The sequence below is a fragment of the Dreissena polymorpha genome, chromosome 7 (genome assembly GCF_020536995.1).
Source record: "Dreissena polymorpha isolate Duluth1 chromosome 7, UMN_Dpol_1.0, whole genome shotgun sequence".
Lineage (NCBI taxonomy): Eukaryota > Metazoa > Mollusca > Bivalvia > Myida > Dreissenidae > Dreissena > Dreissena polymorpha.
In genome coordinates, this window is record NC_068361.1 from 21,882,935 (window position 1) to 21,898,264 (window position 15,330).

General features: G+C 33.8%; 1 protein-coding gene across 1 annotated transcript; it reads left to right on the forward strand.

The window, feature by feature from the left end:
- The first annotated feature begins 7,089 nt into the window (after positions 1–7,089).
- LOC127840176 (uncharacterized) lies at positions 7,090–11,494 on the forward strand. The gene is made up of 6 exons (XM_052368671.1): positions 7,090–8,508; positions 8,771–8,952; positions 9,419–9,694; positions 9,891–10,131; positions 10,257–10,453; positions 10,617–11,494. Exons 2-6 carry the CDS (start codon positions 8,869–8,871, stop codon positions 11,031–11,033), a joined length of 1,215 nt encoding a protein of 404 aa, XP_052224631.1. The 5' UTR covers positions 7,090–8,508; positions 8,771–8,868; the 3' UTR covers positions 11,034–11,494.
- Positions 11,495–15,330: the final 3,836 nt, after the last annotated feature.

The window sequence follows — 15,330 nt, forward strand, 5'->3', positions numbered from 1 at the left end:
TAAGTCACCGAACTGGTTACCTGTTTCTAAGAGAGTAGATCAATAAACTCTATGCCATGTGCATAAGATTAGGTCAGACACATGCCCTGAATATCTTAAGGAGCATTTTTTACCCCTGAATTTTGCCCATGACCGTTGTGCCAGATCTAGAGTGGCTGCACTCCCTGTGACTGGTTCAATTGATAGTTGTTATAGTTTTTATGACACTGAGAGATTTTCTTTATAAAAAGTTGGAAGTTTGGGTAAGAAATATTTTGCTTACAATGGTATTGTTCTGTTGAATAGTCTCCCACAATCACTTAGGGATATCGAATCTTCCCACTCGTTTAAGCAAGCCATCAACACCTACTTAATGGCCAGTTGATTTTATCACAGTCATTTAACTAGGCTTTAATTATTTTACCTGTTTTATTCCAATTTTAGTTATAAAATGACCATGTTTTACTTTACTGCATATTGATCTTAAATCATTGTATATTTTAAATAATGTGTAATGTCTTTAAAGTAGTTGCATTAAAGTATGACGGACACATCTTGGATGCAACATCAAATGTGATACTCATAAACATGTGATATATATGATGTGATCTCATTAAGCATTCCTACTGAACTAGTACTTTTGTGCTTACATGGTAATTACCATTGATACAAGTAACATGACTTTCTGTTGCATGATGTCTATATATGGGACCACAATGGAAATAATTGGAATCCTTTTCACTTGTTTGTGTTATCCCTGGTAATGGTTAGCATTTCATGATTAGTATTTATTTATTTGATCTTTCATTTGTTATATTATGTCATGTATTACTTTGTCATTCATCAGTATTTGTTAGTATGTATCTATTTGTTTTTATTTTACCACTATGTGTGTATCAGTGCCAAATAAAACTGCTACAATATAAAAATTGCCTCCAAATAAAGGCTGGTTTAACATTAGTATCGTTGAAATTGTACCCTCCCTGTACTTCCATCGACACATGACACATGGCAAAAACATCATTGCAAAGTCAATGTGTATGACTTTATTTCAATTAAAATAACATTAATAACATTATCTCCATATGCAATCAAATTACATAATTATATAAGTAGGAACCAAATGAATAACGTATTCATATAAAGAAGAGGTTCTAACAATGTACTGCCTATTAAAGAATCTAACAAATTAGAAACAATGCGATGTATCACTATTTGATTATTTCCAAACATGAACCAGGTTTTTAAACATTGTATTATTAAAACAATCACACAACATGGACTATACTTGAAATGCATGCAAATTAACATAATAATGACATCATAATGAAACATTGACATAATTAACCAGTCATTGCAGGCATATCAACAATACATACAGATATACATGTAATAATACTTTACTGCACACGAATCCCTATATACAACATTAATTAATGCCTAAATTGTCAGGAATTTTAAAAATATTGTACATTCCAAATTAACAATTACTTTGCAATAAAAGGTTTGAGACATGTTTTCTATTTTGCTGACTCAGACCTGACACATTTCGTAATGTGATCATACAAGTACCACTGTCTTTCTAAAGGGAGCACTGGAATGGTCTTGGGTGGAGGCATGGCATTCTTATTTATCGCACACTTTAAAGATCAAAACACTTCTCGGTAGAGTCAGCATACTCCTTACAATGCAAAACACTGGGATCATATTTGGCAACAAAGAACTGGTGGTATTTAGTTATGTTTTTTTTTTATGTTCCTGAACGAGGCTTCAAGGTGTGACTGCCACTCAAAGAATTTGATGGACTCTCCATGTCAGACACGAGATGGGGAATGTTGTGACCCGACCGTTATGATGATCGTACGGTTGAAGCAATGTCTTGCATTGTCTCTGCATCACTCGCCCACCACTTCAATTTCCGAACACCAAACTGCTAGTCAGGAGCAAACTTTGTGTGGCCTGCTAGCATGGTGTTGATGTTGATGTATTCATGAAGGCCTAAACAATAAAATGTTAAATGTATCAAGTGTAAGAGTAAAGCAATAACTATGTGTCTAATTATTCCCCCTGTATTATTTAATTGTAAAACTAAATTGACAGCCATTTACTTATATAATAATATTTCATGCAATTTTAACAATATTTGAGTAACAAATGTCAATCTTAAACAATCTTTACTTTAACTGGCATACCATGATAACGTTTTCACTTTAACACTATAAACTCAATAGAAGAGTTGCATAAATTCAATACTTATCATTTAGAATTGATTACAAATGTCATAACATTACTGATTTAGCCATAACATTTCATATGAATTAGTTTTTAACTATTCTTTCATGCAATTGTATTAATAACTGTTAAACAAAGAACAATTTTGTGAGTGACATTAAATAACTTTGAATCACTCGCCACATGCAATACCACAGGACAGCATGGTTTTTAATTTGGCAGACATACAAATAAACAAGTCTACAATTTATGTAAATAACGTATCAATGTACCAGTATATGTTCAACATATATCAGATACATTTGTTTACTATTCAAAAATCCACAGATGCACATTTTTGACAAAGAACGTTACATGTAAGCTGTTAATATGAAGCAAAAAATGATTTTGAAATGAGCCTTTAAAAACTGCTTCACCTGTGCATTCTTCTCTCCATAACCATAGTGCTTGAAATAATGGTGCACTAAGCTTATGACACAGTCCGCACCCTTTCAAAGCAGCTCTGCCTCATCAATCAGGTAGAACGTTTGAATTCCTGTTCCAAGAGAACAATTGCTATAAAGACTAAGGTAAATTTCATACAAATTATGTCAAATCATCCAAAATATGTACATTCTCTTCTTAAAAAAAAACTGTATCTTATGTTTATATTCAAACAATATTAAAGTGTTATGATGTACGGACTTTGCTTTTCATAAAATGCTACCTGTTCCCTTGGCAACGCAAAGTAGCTTGGGCCAGCCTGTCTTGCATGGTGTGGATAATGCACAGTTTGTGCAAACTACCACGAGTAATACAGAGTTCCATCAAAGGAACATGGATTGGATCCTGTAACAAAAAGCTGTGTATAGTTTTTAGGATTAAATTACCGTAATTCTGATATCACTGTCAGTTATTGGTATGCTTATGTTACTTATTTCATATTTTAGTACTATATATAGTTTGTGCATAAGTATTTCAATATTTGACACATGTCATTGCCGTTCATAATCACATGCATTTTTAATATTCTTAAATGTAAATGGTTTTCACTTCACATAAACTCTCGAGTGCTTATATTATGGATGACTCAGGTCTTATTTAACAAAACAAAATTGATTGTTATAGTTAATGACTTTATGAAACATGTACAAGATTAAACAAATCATGAACTATGCCACATGTCCTTAAATAATGAAAACATAAATAAAATTATCATGATTAATATAGCAATTATAATACTTTTCGTTGTAACAAAATACACAAATGTATAGTCCAATTTATTTTTCGATTTCACACCTATAACAATATCCTGAGATGCACAAGTGGCTTTAAAGTATATATAACTTGTTTTATACAGAAGCCTCTGTTTCCTAGCAAGTTCCAAATGATCAGAGTATTGTTTAGCTGCATCATCCTTGCCTGCTTCTGACATTTTGCCACTAGAGTTAAGCTTTGTCAAAATTGTTTGACAGACTAAACATAAATCTGTTGCTGGTTTGGTTTATATGCACGGACGAAGTTCTTTCCATCTTGTTCTAAATGTTTGAAGCGACACTTGGCGATAGCCTGCTTTTTTCAGCACTTTCTTGTTGTCATTATTTTAAAGTTATTTACAATAGCAGTAAATGTATATTGTCATCATTATGACGACATTTATTCAAAATAAATACGATATTTGCCTAGAAGAAGAAATAAACATACCGTGTAATCCAACATGAAGTGTGTGTGTTTGTTGACAAGGTCAAACGGTGGGTGAAATACTCGGTAACATTTTTCCTAGGTTACAAATATCTGTTTATTATGTCGAGTAGCGACTGCCAATAATGTTCGCGTTGCCCCTTGCGATCTTACATGCCATTTCATGCTTATTTGATAGAGTGTTTAAAAAAAATGATTCCGAGAAATTATCGCGCAAAACAGTACGTCAACTTCTTCCTGATTTTTCTCTGAATTGGCGTTAGCGCCAAATGGGTCAAAATCGCTTGTGCGGCCACATATATATATATACATACATGAATAAATGAATAAATAAATATTATAAATATTATATAGTTATATAATGTAACTATTTTATTCACGAGAACACGCGAAATTTCACCGTTACAAAATGTGAAAAATAGCAGCAGCACATATTATCTTTGTTTTATTCTGAAATGACATATATTATTTTGGGTTGATGGCGTTATTAGTCTAGCGATATTTTCCAGTAAAACAATTATTTATTTCCTGTTTTAAGGTTAGGTTAGGAATAAGAACACAAAATGATTTATTTTCGGTTTATTTTCTAACTGTATTCACTCAATATTCAATGAATCATTTCTGATCGTAAAAATTGTGTTTACAACTCTAAAAAACATTTATTTTTCGGATCACTCGTGATTTAACATCGAAAACTAATACATATCATGTATCATAATCTCGTTTGTAATACATACATAATTTCATCGTATTGTATCAACACCTTTTTAATAAGAATCAGAGGTTAAAATATTGACTAAGGAAGAACATAATAATTTCAACACTTTTAAGGAAAACATAATAATAAGTATGGTAGCGGACTTATAATCTAAGCATGTGCAAACATTAAATTAATTAAAACTTTGATTTGTAACGAATGTTGTTTGTGTATTGTAAGCAGTGGTTGAAGTTGTATACGTATTCCAACATATCAATATAGAAATATGTAGTAAGTAATCCTAATTAATGATAGAAAAAGAGTGCTTTAGCAAACAATCTTATGAACATATTAAAATGTCAAATAATTATAATATGTTTGTGTTTAATTCGTAATGAAGTGTCTTAATAAAAACATTTGTAAACCTAAAAGAATATAATAATATAAAACAAACATGTACGCCAGAATGTTAAACATTTGTTTTATTTATTTAGTTTATGCACATACATGATTCTGTGTATCTATTTAACGCCCTGATTTTCATGCACAAATGGCAATCAAGTGCTTATCGTAATCATTTGAAATAAACCAAACGTTTCCACACATTTGTCACATAGTAGGCAAAAAAGCAAAAAAAACAAATTTAAAAAATGCATGCATTCACATATAGACGAATACCGCCCTTATATACACACCTTTATGATAGAAGATATGACCAGTGACATAAACTGACACATATAATCATGCAAACCTGTTGGCAAACTGTATTAGGTGGCAAAATAAAACACAGTGATAGGTAATTTAATTACAATAACAGGAAAGACACTTTGTTTAATACCGACATTCGATTTTAAAAGATGCAACATAAAAAACACTTATAGTGACCAGAACCACTTCGCAGAATGGATTAAAATCCTAGTATCCTATGAGCCAGAAAGTCAAAAGATGTTATAGTTTATGTAAATGTGTACAGTTGTTTTTTAGTCTATATATAATTGTGTTCAAACGATGCCCATTCTGTCAAAACTAGTAACGATGCTTGATTCATATTGCGTATGTATTCTTTAAAAGCAACATGTTTAAAACAATCTTGCACTGAACTCCAAAGCCCACGTTTGTAACATTTTGTTAGAAACAACTTAAGATGATCAATTAAATATTCTGCTTAATAGTGTCTCAAAGTTCATACCAAGATGGCTATTAAATACGTTTTGCTGTAAATTACGTTTAAGATGTTGACGCTGTTCGCAAAATAAAGCATGCTAATTAAACAACATGACACAAGCGACCGATTGTGGGCCAAGTTGAGTCTCTTGTTCCCTTTGTGTCTAGCTTATTGATTTTTACGTTGTTAACAAATACTTACATAAATTTAACAATATAAAACTTATGTTACTATTAAATACGATTTAAAAACGAAGTTACGCAAAGCCAAAGTTTTTGGAGGAGGATTGTCACGTTCATACTGGTCAGAGAGCGTATAGAGGTACTTGGCAGATTCATTCTGTTTCATGACATAATCACATTAATGTGGGACTTCAAGTGATAAAATAAACATAAATACTCTAATACAACGAATATTTCGCAAAAACATTCGTAAAATAAAGTAAACCTATATTAAATTAGTGATCCTTATAGCAATAGGCCAACAAATGTGTGCGACAATATATATTCTATGTTACCGGTAATAACCGGTAAATACCGCGACGATATCCGAACATTAACAAGCGAACGCGAGACTGGCTTCTGGCAGCGTCGGAAGAACGACGTTTTCATGAGAACTACGTTGTGCTTCCGGAGCTACCAAAAGCCAATCTCGAGTTTGCTCGTTAATGATCGGATATCGAAGCCGGAAATTAAAAAAATATCTTGTGACACAATAAAATAAAAACGAGCATTTTGTATCGCGTAAAATCTATGTTACCAGACCACATCTAGCGTTGAATTTGTAGCTATGGCTATATGGAACATTGATATTGTATGTGTTATTTTTATTTTTCGAAAGATTGTCACAAAAATTTGTTAATTTTGAGCTTTTATGGGCTTTTTAAAATGCTAATAAACATTTCTACGATACAATTAATAATAAAACAAAGTGATACGTTTTAATTAATGTTTAAACCAATTATATTCGCAAACATGTCGGAAGATTACTTTGAAGATTTCTTGTAATACGTATGGATTTCAAAGTAAGGACTTTATATTTGGTGTATTGCATGTATTGTATCAATGCGATTTATGTTAACCATGTATTCATAACGGTTTATAATGGATGTATACATTATATCTAAATGGATGTATACATTATATCTAATTATGCATTTTATACTATTTATTTTACGAGTATAAGGTACCATAAATATTGCGCGTGTGTTCTGCTAATTCGTTTTCATAGTCCCTGTAGATGTTATGTTTTTGCTTTAATTTTCAACGACTATGTAAATACACTTTTTTCACTACTGGTCAGCGAGTATTTGTCGGACAGCAGTATTTATCGGACGTTCTATTTATTTCGTGTATTTTAACCCTGTAGCACAATTTTCTACGTCACATCCTTACGCGCGATTGTTTTCTCAATGTTGACACCAGAAATTCGTTGAAAGGCAAGTATTGTAGTTAAATAACTGTTATGTTTACAAATTTTGTCGCAATGAAATGTGACCTCCGCGCGGGGGATATTAATAGTACGCGCATGCGCAAAATAATTCACTCAATAAGGCCCGACTTGTGTTCTTGACATTTTCGGTCGTCTGCTACAATACACCAAACCTCCATTGTTTTTTCTTAAAACCTCATATTTAACACGAAACTGATGTAGTCAACAGCAACAAACTATTTCAATTATTGATTTGTTTACATTAAAAACTCGACACAATTTTGTATAAACAGATATCGGATTTGCTTGCAAAATGTTTATAGTTAACGCTTTGATTAAAGGGAAACAAATCTTATTGACGACTATATACATTCACTGCTGGGATTTTCGCCCTTGATGAGTTTGTAATAGCTGAGTTTCGTAAAATTGAATAGTCTAATCTATGTTAATGTTTGCATAGTTATTTTACGAATAAACCCCACATTTGATACACAAATATTAGTTTAGGAATGCTAGCATTAATTAAACGACTTAAAAAGGATAATGGTATATTTAAGTGTCTGTTTTACAATTAGACTGTAATGCAAAAATGGATTGGATTGCAGAAAACAAATGCAATCAAGGGAAAAGACACAGATGCAGCGTGCCGTCTCTGCTGTTAGGCAGCACAAAATGAAAATTAGGGTCGCTGCACGGGAATTCAATGTTCCACGTAGTACATTATCAGATCATGTACATGGGCGTGTTGGCGAGACACGCACAGGTCCAGTGAGCCTATTAAACGATGAGGAAGAGGGGGCTCATGTGAGTTATCTATTATACATGGCGGATCATGGTTTCCCTATGACACGAAACAGAACCCCTGTTTATATTCGGGAAATCATTAAGCAAGGAGGTTGGTTCGATCATTTATGTTTACAATTTATAAGTCTGTAATCTTATTACGAATATTGTGCATGTAATTGAAATTTTTTACCCTTGACTGTTTCATTTACCCCGGACACGTATATTCCTTTATAATTATACGTCTTCATAACACGGTCCCGCCCCTACATCACAGTTATTGTTGTATTATATGATATTATTTAGATTTACTTTCGAACTAATGTACAGGTAGGACATATCCGTATAGGTGTCAGAGAATGGGCCGTCAGACGAATGGTTCCGAAAATTGTTTGCGCGCCACCCGGAACTTCAGGAACGGACGCCCGAGAGTTTGGATCCGGCACGTTCCTCAATGTCGAGGGAGGATGTCATATACCCATTCTTTGACTTTCTGGACAAAACCCTCACATGGTATGGTGTAAAAGATAAACCGTCACAAGTAAGTTGTTTTATATCGTAAACGGGTCTATATCAACTGACATCAATATGGAATACTTATATGAATTTAGTGAAAATATAAGTTAGTTTTTTAAGGTTTTATTTTCATTAAAAGTCTTGTTAATGTCATTTATAAAATTATTTTACTTTAAGAAACATCGGAATTCAATTAAAAACGAAGACAAACCTATTTACTTACTGATAAAATAATTAGTGCATTCAAATCGTAAATTTCATTGCTTGCACACTTATACGTAATTAAGATATTCAACTGTGACAAGACCGGTTGGTCGGGAAAAGAAAAAGCCAAAGAGAAAGTTATTACTGAAAAAAAAGGGAGCACACCATCAGCCGGAAAGTTATGGGCGGTGGAGGAAACCATATAACCGCGCACCTTTGCGTTTGTGCAGATGGGCGGTTTTTCCCTACAATGATTATTTTCAAGGTAATTGTATTCTGTATAAATGCAATGAATTGTTTAAGCACTTAAATATTATTCAAGCTTAAACGCTTACAGATTATGAAATTGTAATATAATATTTGAGCCTTGTTCTGAGAAAACTGGTCTTAACGCATGTGCGTAAAGTGTCATCCCAGATAAGCATGTGCAGTGCGCCTAAATTTTATTTTCGGTAAGGAGGGACTTCCTTGAAACTAAAAAGACCATACAAGCGGAAAGTTTCGTCCCTGATTAGCCTCTGCGGACTGCACAGGCTAATCTGGGACGACACTTTACGCACATGCATTAAGCTCAATTTTCTCAGAACACGACTCATTTTAACTCGAATGGAAAAAATATGATAATATATCAACCATGTATTTTTGTTTATAGTTTTGTACGTAATATACATGCTTTTATGTCATGCCCAAGGTACTTGGTGATACATGTTTAAATTTGAACAATCATACAGGGTTCATTGCCACACACGCGTTTTACCGACGGCGTGCCAGACACATGGCTCTATGGGAGCAGCTCGACGGGGTATATCGACCATGAGTTGTTTCAAACATGGTTCATGAAAGGATTTCTGCCCCACTGTGGGCGAGCAAGGCCGGTTGTGTTGATCATGGACAATCATGACGCACACATTTCCCTACCAGTTATTCAGGCGGCCAGGGCGAACGATGTTGTGCTGATCGGGTTTCCAGGCCATACCACGCACATCTTGCAGCCGTTGGATGTGAAGGTATCTCAAACTCAATAGCATCCTAGTCAAAAGCCTAAATCGTTGAATAATTTATTAACAAGGCTAAACAATCAAACTAACATTGTACTCGTATGCATTTAGTCACATAAAACACTTAAGGTAAATGAGGACTTACATAACAAGTGTTTTATTTGTATAAGCATTTTATTGATTGATTTTTAAAACACATTTTCAGATAATTGGCCCGTTAAAGACAAACATGGCATCACTTGCGTCTGATCTGGGGATCGTTTGCCCGTCCTTGACTATAGGGAAATCCAAATACCCTGTTTTACTGAAGTATGCGATGGACCGCATCACACAGTCTACCATCATAGGGGCTTTTGTCAAAGCTGGTATCGTCCCACTAGACAGGGGAGCCATAGACGAGTCCCAGCTTATACCGGCGATGTTTCCCGCTGTGCAAAATATTAATGGTACAGTTTACCTGCAAGATGATTATCTAAAATAACGTGTGTTTAAAAAAATGATACACACATTGCACACATCCTCATATTTATTTATTAGTTTTTCATATCATGAACATATGCGTTCTTTTTAGATGACAACTCGGCCCAGACATGTAAAGAATGTGGACGTTTCACGGTTAACCCTCTGGTCAAGGCCGGTCTAGTGCCTGAGTCACTTGCTGACATTTTAGTACCACCAGCGTCAAAACCTGCAGCTCAACGAAATAAAAGAAGAATAGTTACCGAGGGACGAGTAATAAGTGGTGACGAAATACTGAAGGAGTTAATGGTAAGGCGTAGGTATTTAATCACCATAATACAACACTATCCAACATTCAGAAGCAGTGCACATTTTGTATGTATCACTGTACATTAACACTTATTTCGTTATAACTGTCTCGTGTCATATCAAATCGTATTACATAAATTTTTCAATGGTTTTCCTCCGATAGGAACGAGAGAAAGCTTCCGCCGAGAAAGACCGTCGAGATGCGCAGCGAGCTTTGGAAGCCGACGAAAGTAAAAGGATGAAAGAGCAGGAAGAAATTGAAAAGATTAAGAGAAAAGAGGAACGTGTTGAAAAGCGATTGGCCAGGGAACAGGAACAGAAGAAAAAAGCGGACGAGAAAATTGATAGAGGGAAACTTGCTAACAAGAAGTTTACGTGTGAAGTCTGTTGTATGAGAGGGAGGGTGTTGGATGAGAGCAAGGGCATTGTGCGGTTCGGGTGTGATGAGAAAGTGTGTGGCAAATGGTACCATTTTGAATGTTTGCACCGTAGCGAGCAAGAATACTTGCGAGAGAGTATGGAAGAGGGAGAAAGCTGGTATTGTAAGGCATGTAAGCCATGGCTGTATTGTGAAGAGTGAATGGCTGTGTCCCTTGTGTTTCTCGTGCACGAGATTCATGTAAGCTGCTTTTGACGTTTGTGATGTATCGATTATTATAAAACATTATGTATTGAATGAAACACGTTTTTGGTATTAAATAATCATCATATTATAAATAATACCAATGCAATGATAATTTATAGCATTGTTTCTCTACCAATATGAAATTACCTCACGTTTATTTATTAATGCGATGACCGTACAACATTTTTAAAGAGACATCAAAAACGGATGTTCTTGTATGCACTGATATTGGATTCCAATTGTAACTCTATTAATACACACTGAAGAATACATTTTGCACCATTAAATTAATACATTCACGTGATTCTATCGTTTCAGTTCAGAAAAATACCATTTGAAACATAATTTGTTGCGATTTACTCAAATCATATAAATGTCCGGAAAATACTTCTGTATAGTGTAAAATTACCTCCCTTTGATGACCACATATGCGGGCCTCGTACATAGGCATGCGCACATCAAAATCCGACTTTGTTTACATGCACTTGTACATGACGAACCCAAGATATATCGGTAAACTTTTCATGCCGTATTTTGCATTATTAAGGGAGTAATCCACGAAAAACCCTGAATTTCGTCCGACAAATACTCGCTGACCTGTAAATAATGGAATGTAACTGGTATTGTAATGTTCTTCTTGCGTTGTTCGTTTACGGGCCTGATTTTGATTGTTTGATTGTTTGACTAAATTTACACTATCATCTGTTTAATCAGATTGCGTATTCGTATGGAACTTCACATGGCTGTGATGATGCTGATAGAAGACGGTTCCAACATTTATACCGACTAAAAGCTCCGGAACGTGTAGGTTCCGCTCTTGTGCAACTGTTACAAAAATTCAAATGGAAGCGTGTAGCGATAATACGTGAAAAAAACTCAGTGGTAATTTGTATTATATTAAAATCAGGTAGTGAGTGTCAACATTGTATCTGTCAATACTGTTGTCTATCTGTCCAAATGTATGTCGGTCTTTCAATCTGTCCCAAAGTGTTTGCGAAGTGTGGCCTAACCATACATTGAAACATTTAAAAATAGCTTCGAACAATTGGCCCTCGACAAATGACATTATTTCGTGAACAGCAACTATTTTTCTACCGTCGGAGTGTAGATCAAGCTTTGCGGCAAAATTACAAACAACCTTTAATTGTCAAATAAGGGCTGTGCGAACTGCATGGACTGTATCTTCACCGTGTATTGAAGAATTTCCAGGTAATTCGGCAAACATATAAACATATACACCTATATTAAACGGTGGGTTACACGCATCAACCATGTCGCTGCCTTTAGATTCAACATCAAATGTTTGAGGTACAATGTAAAATAAACGTGAAGGTACTTTCAAAATAGAGATTCTGGGAACCCAAACGCATAGGAAAACATTGAAAAATCTTCTTCAGGTTACAGAAACAACCTTGCAACTTGCAGGTCACATTTAAAAATGGAAGTCAACATACATTCTTATTTTTTTAATTGGTCTTGTCAGGACTGTAACGTTCCCATGTACTAAACGATGTTTACTTATTTTCACTTTCCGCGCTTCTGTTTTTGTGCGAATTAATAATTACTGATAATATGTTTGATACTGATCACTACATGAACAAACTTTAAAGTCCTTTAAATGGTCATCTTTTTCATTTCACATAAGAAGTTTGATATCTACGTCTTTTAAATATTCCATTTCATTTTTAAAACACAAAATACCTATTGCAGTTAGGTTAACCTTGCGTTGATATAAACAAATGTACGCATTATAATATGAACGTATCTTTTTTTATTATTTTATTTAATATAACTTAAAAAACAAACATTATACATGTACATACATTGGAAACATTTTTTCCTTCAAGAAGATAACAATACAGTTATGGGTACATATGCACGTACAATAGAATGTTGTTTTTTAAAATATTTTTTTCTTCAAAATATACCCACTCCGCATGGAAAAATAGTGATAATTGTGGTTTAACCATAGGTTATTATTTATGTCTTTTTGCAATATGAAGAGCAATATGAAGAGCAAACAATATGAACGTATCATAGCAACATTACTTAAACACAAAATCGTTTTGAAAATGGTTTTGAAAATTTTCGACACATATTGGTAATAATAACCATTTCTGCTACTCAAGAGCGCGCAAAAATGCTGCCATTACAAACATTACTTTTTCTACATTTAAAAGCACGGGGCTGTTTCATCATTTGTTCAGTTTCAAGAACAGTTAGGAGTGTTGACAGTTTGTTCTTACAAGTTAACATTTTAAGTAATTTGCGCCGGAAGTGGTGTATAACAACGATCGTTAAAAAACCACACAAAGCGTCAGTTTGATAGAATTTGGTAAAAAATAAACTATGGCATCGTTTCTTACAATCGCGACTTAAGTTATACAGCATTGCCCGATAAAAGTTATTAACATTGATGTTCATTTATAAGAACAATTATCTGTGTCTGCAACGTATAAATTTTAGGCGTTGTCCCTGTCATAAAGAGCCTAATCCAATATACACCAGGACTCTTGTTTATTGACAAAAAAGACAATCTGTCATAATATGGCATGTCGACTGTTCTTTATCAAGATCGGCGGTTCAGCGATATATCGACACATGTGCAGTTCAAGTTGTTTCTAAGTCGACATTGTACCAAATATGAACTGTGCGCATTAGTCTACTTTTCAAATGGCGCGAATTGTGTAAGCCGCGAATATGAGTGAGTTCACTTTAGTTCTATAGTTGTTTTTACTGTATGTAATTATATGAGATGTACATTTGCTTCAGCATTCACAACTTACAAAGTTAATGCATAATTTAAGGAAATTGATAGAAACGTGTTTTCTGTTAGCTGCTTTCTCTCTCTTTATAGAGTATTATGTTTTCTAAATTAAGGTCTGTCAACTTATTCTCTGAAAAAAAAATCTGCAGACTGTTTAGTATATTCATCTTAAAAAACAAATTATCATAAACAAACTCAAACAAAAATTACACATTATACATATTGTATTGTTTCTTACAATGTCATGTGATGCTTCTGGACTACGTCGAGAATTAACATAGTTGAATGGTATGGCTAGAAGAAAAAGTGTGTTATCATTTTTGTCAATTCAGCGTGTATTTAATAATGCAGAGTGTCAATTGAAGTGCATATAGTATGTTTCACCATTTCTTTACTGGATCTTCAACATACCCTTCTTCCCAACTCCCTGGTGTCACTAAAATCCCGTCGTTGTTCAGTCCAACGTTTCTTAAAAATCTACACCGTTCTCCGAATGTTAACGTATACTTGTATTAATTATATAATTAAAATAATTTCTGGTATTAGACTATACCCGACGTGATGAATAAACTCCAAGACCACAACGTAGAGGTTATTGCAAAATATGACATAATCTACCGGATTGGGAGCACTCCTGTCCTGGAAAGTATGAATGTATTGAAGGTGAGCAGATTTACAACCCGTATTGTGTATTCAAGTGATGACAGGCAAAGGTAGTGGTACCATGGTGTTTGTTAATATAATAATATGTACGTTGCAAAAATAAATACACATACGACATAATATGTCATTTGTATTTATGGGGATTTTTAAGCGCAGGTCGATATCAACCAAATACTTTGTAGTCGTATTGTTTTTTTAAAGTATAGAATTAAGCGATAGCAAAACCAAACAATAAGTGTTTTATGTTTAGTAACAATATAATTATTATATGTCCAAGTACGTCTAGCATTCTGCAACATGTATAGGTATTTTACCAAATATCAAACACCCAAATAATATCATTTATAGAAGTTCTAAAAAAGTATCATACATCCACCGTGAAAACCAATCATATTATTAGAATAATAACATTATATGTTTGCCGACAGATTATTGTTTGCTTTCAGCTTTTTGACTCCAATAAGTATGTAAAAATACTTTACTTCTAACTTCAAATAGGCTGACGAACATAACGCGTTTCTGAGAACATGCGATCTCAATATCCAATAAGAATACCGTTGTATTATTAAGTATGCTAATATATGTTTTATATGGAATTACAAACAAGAGAAATTGTTCGCATTGTTAAATTAAAAGCGACTTAATTGACGTCCGATACGCAATCACATCAAAGTGAGATACCGCTTAATTACATGGGAAATGTTTCTGTTTTGCTCAAATTTGACTGTTTGAATAACTTGTATGTAATTACTTTATGCTTATGGTGATGTTTATTTTACTAATCGCTTATGTTAGGTCTAATTACGAGTTTATTGAACAATT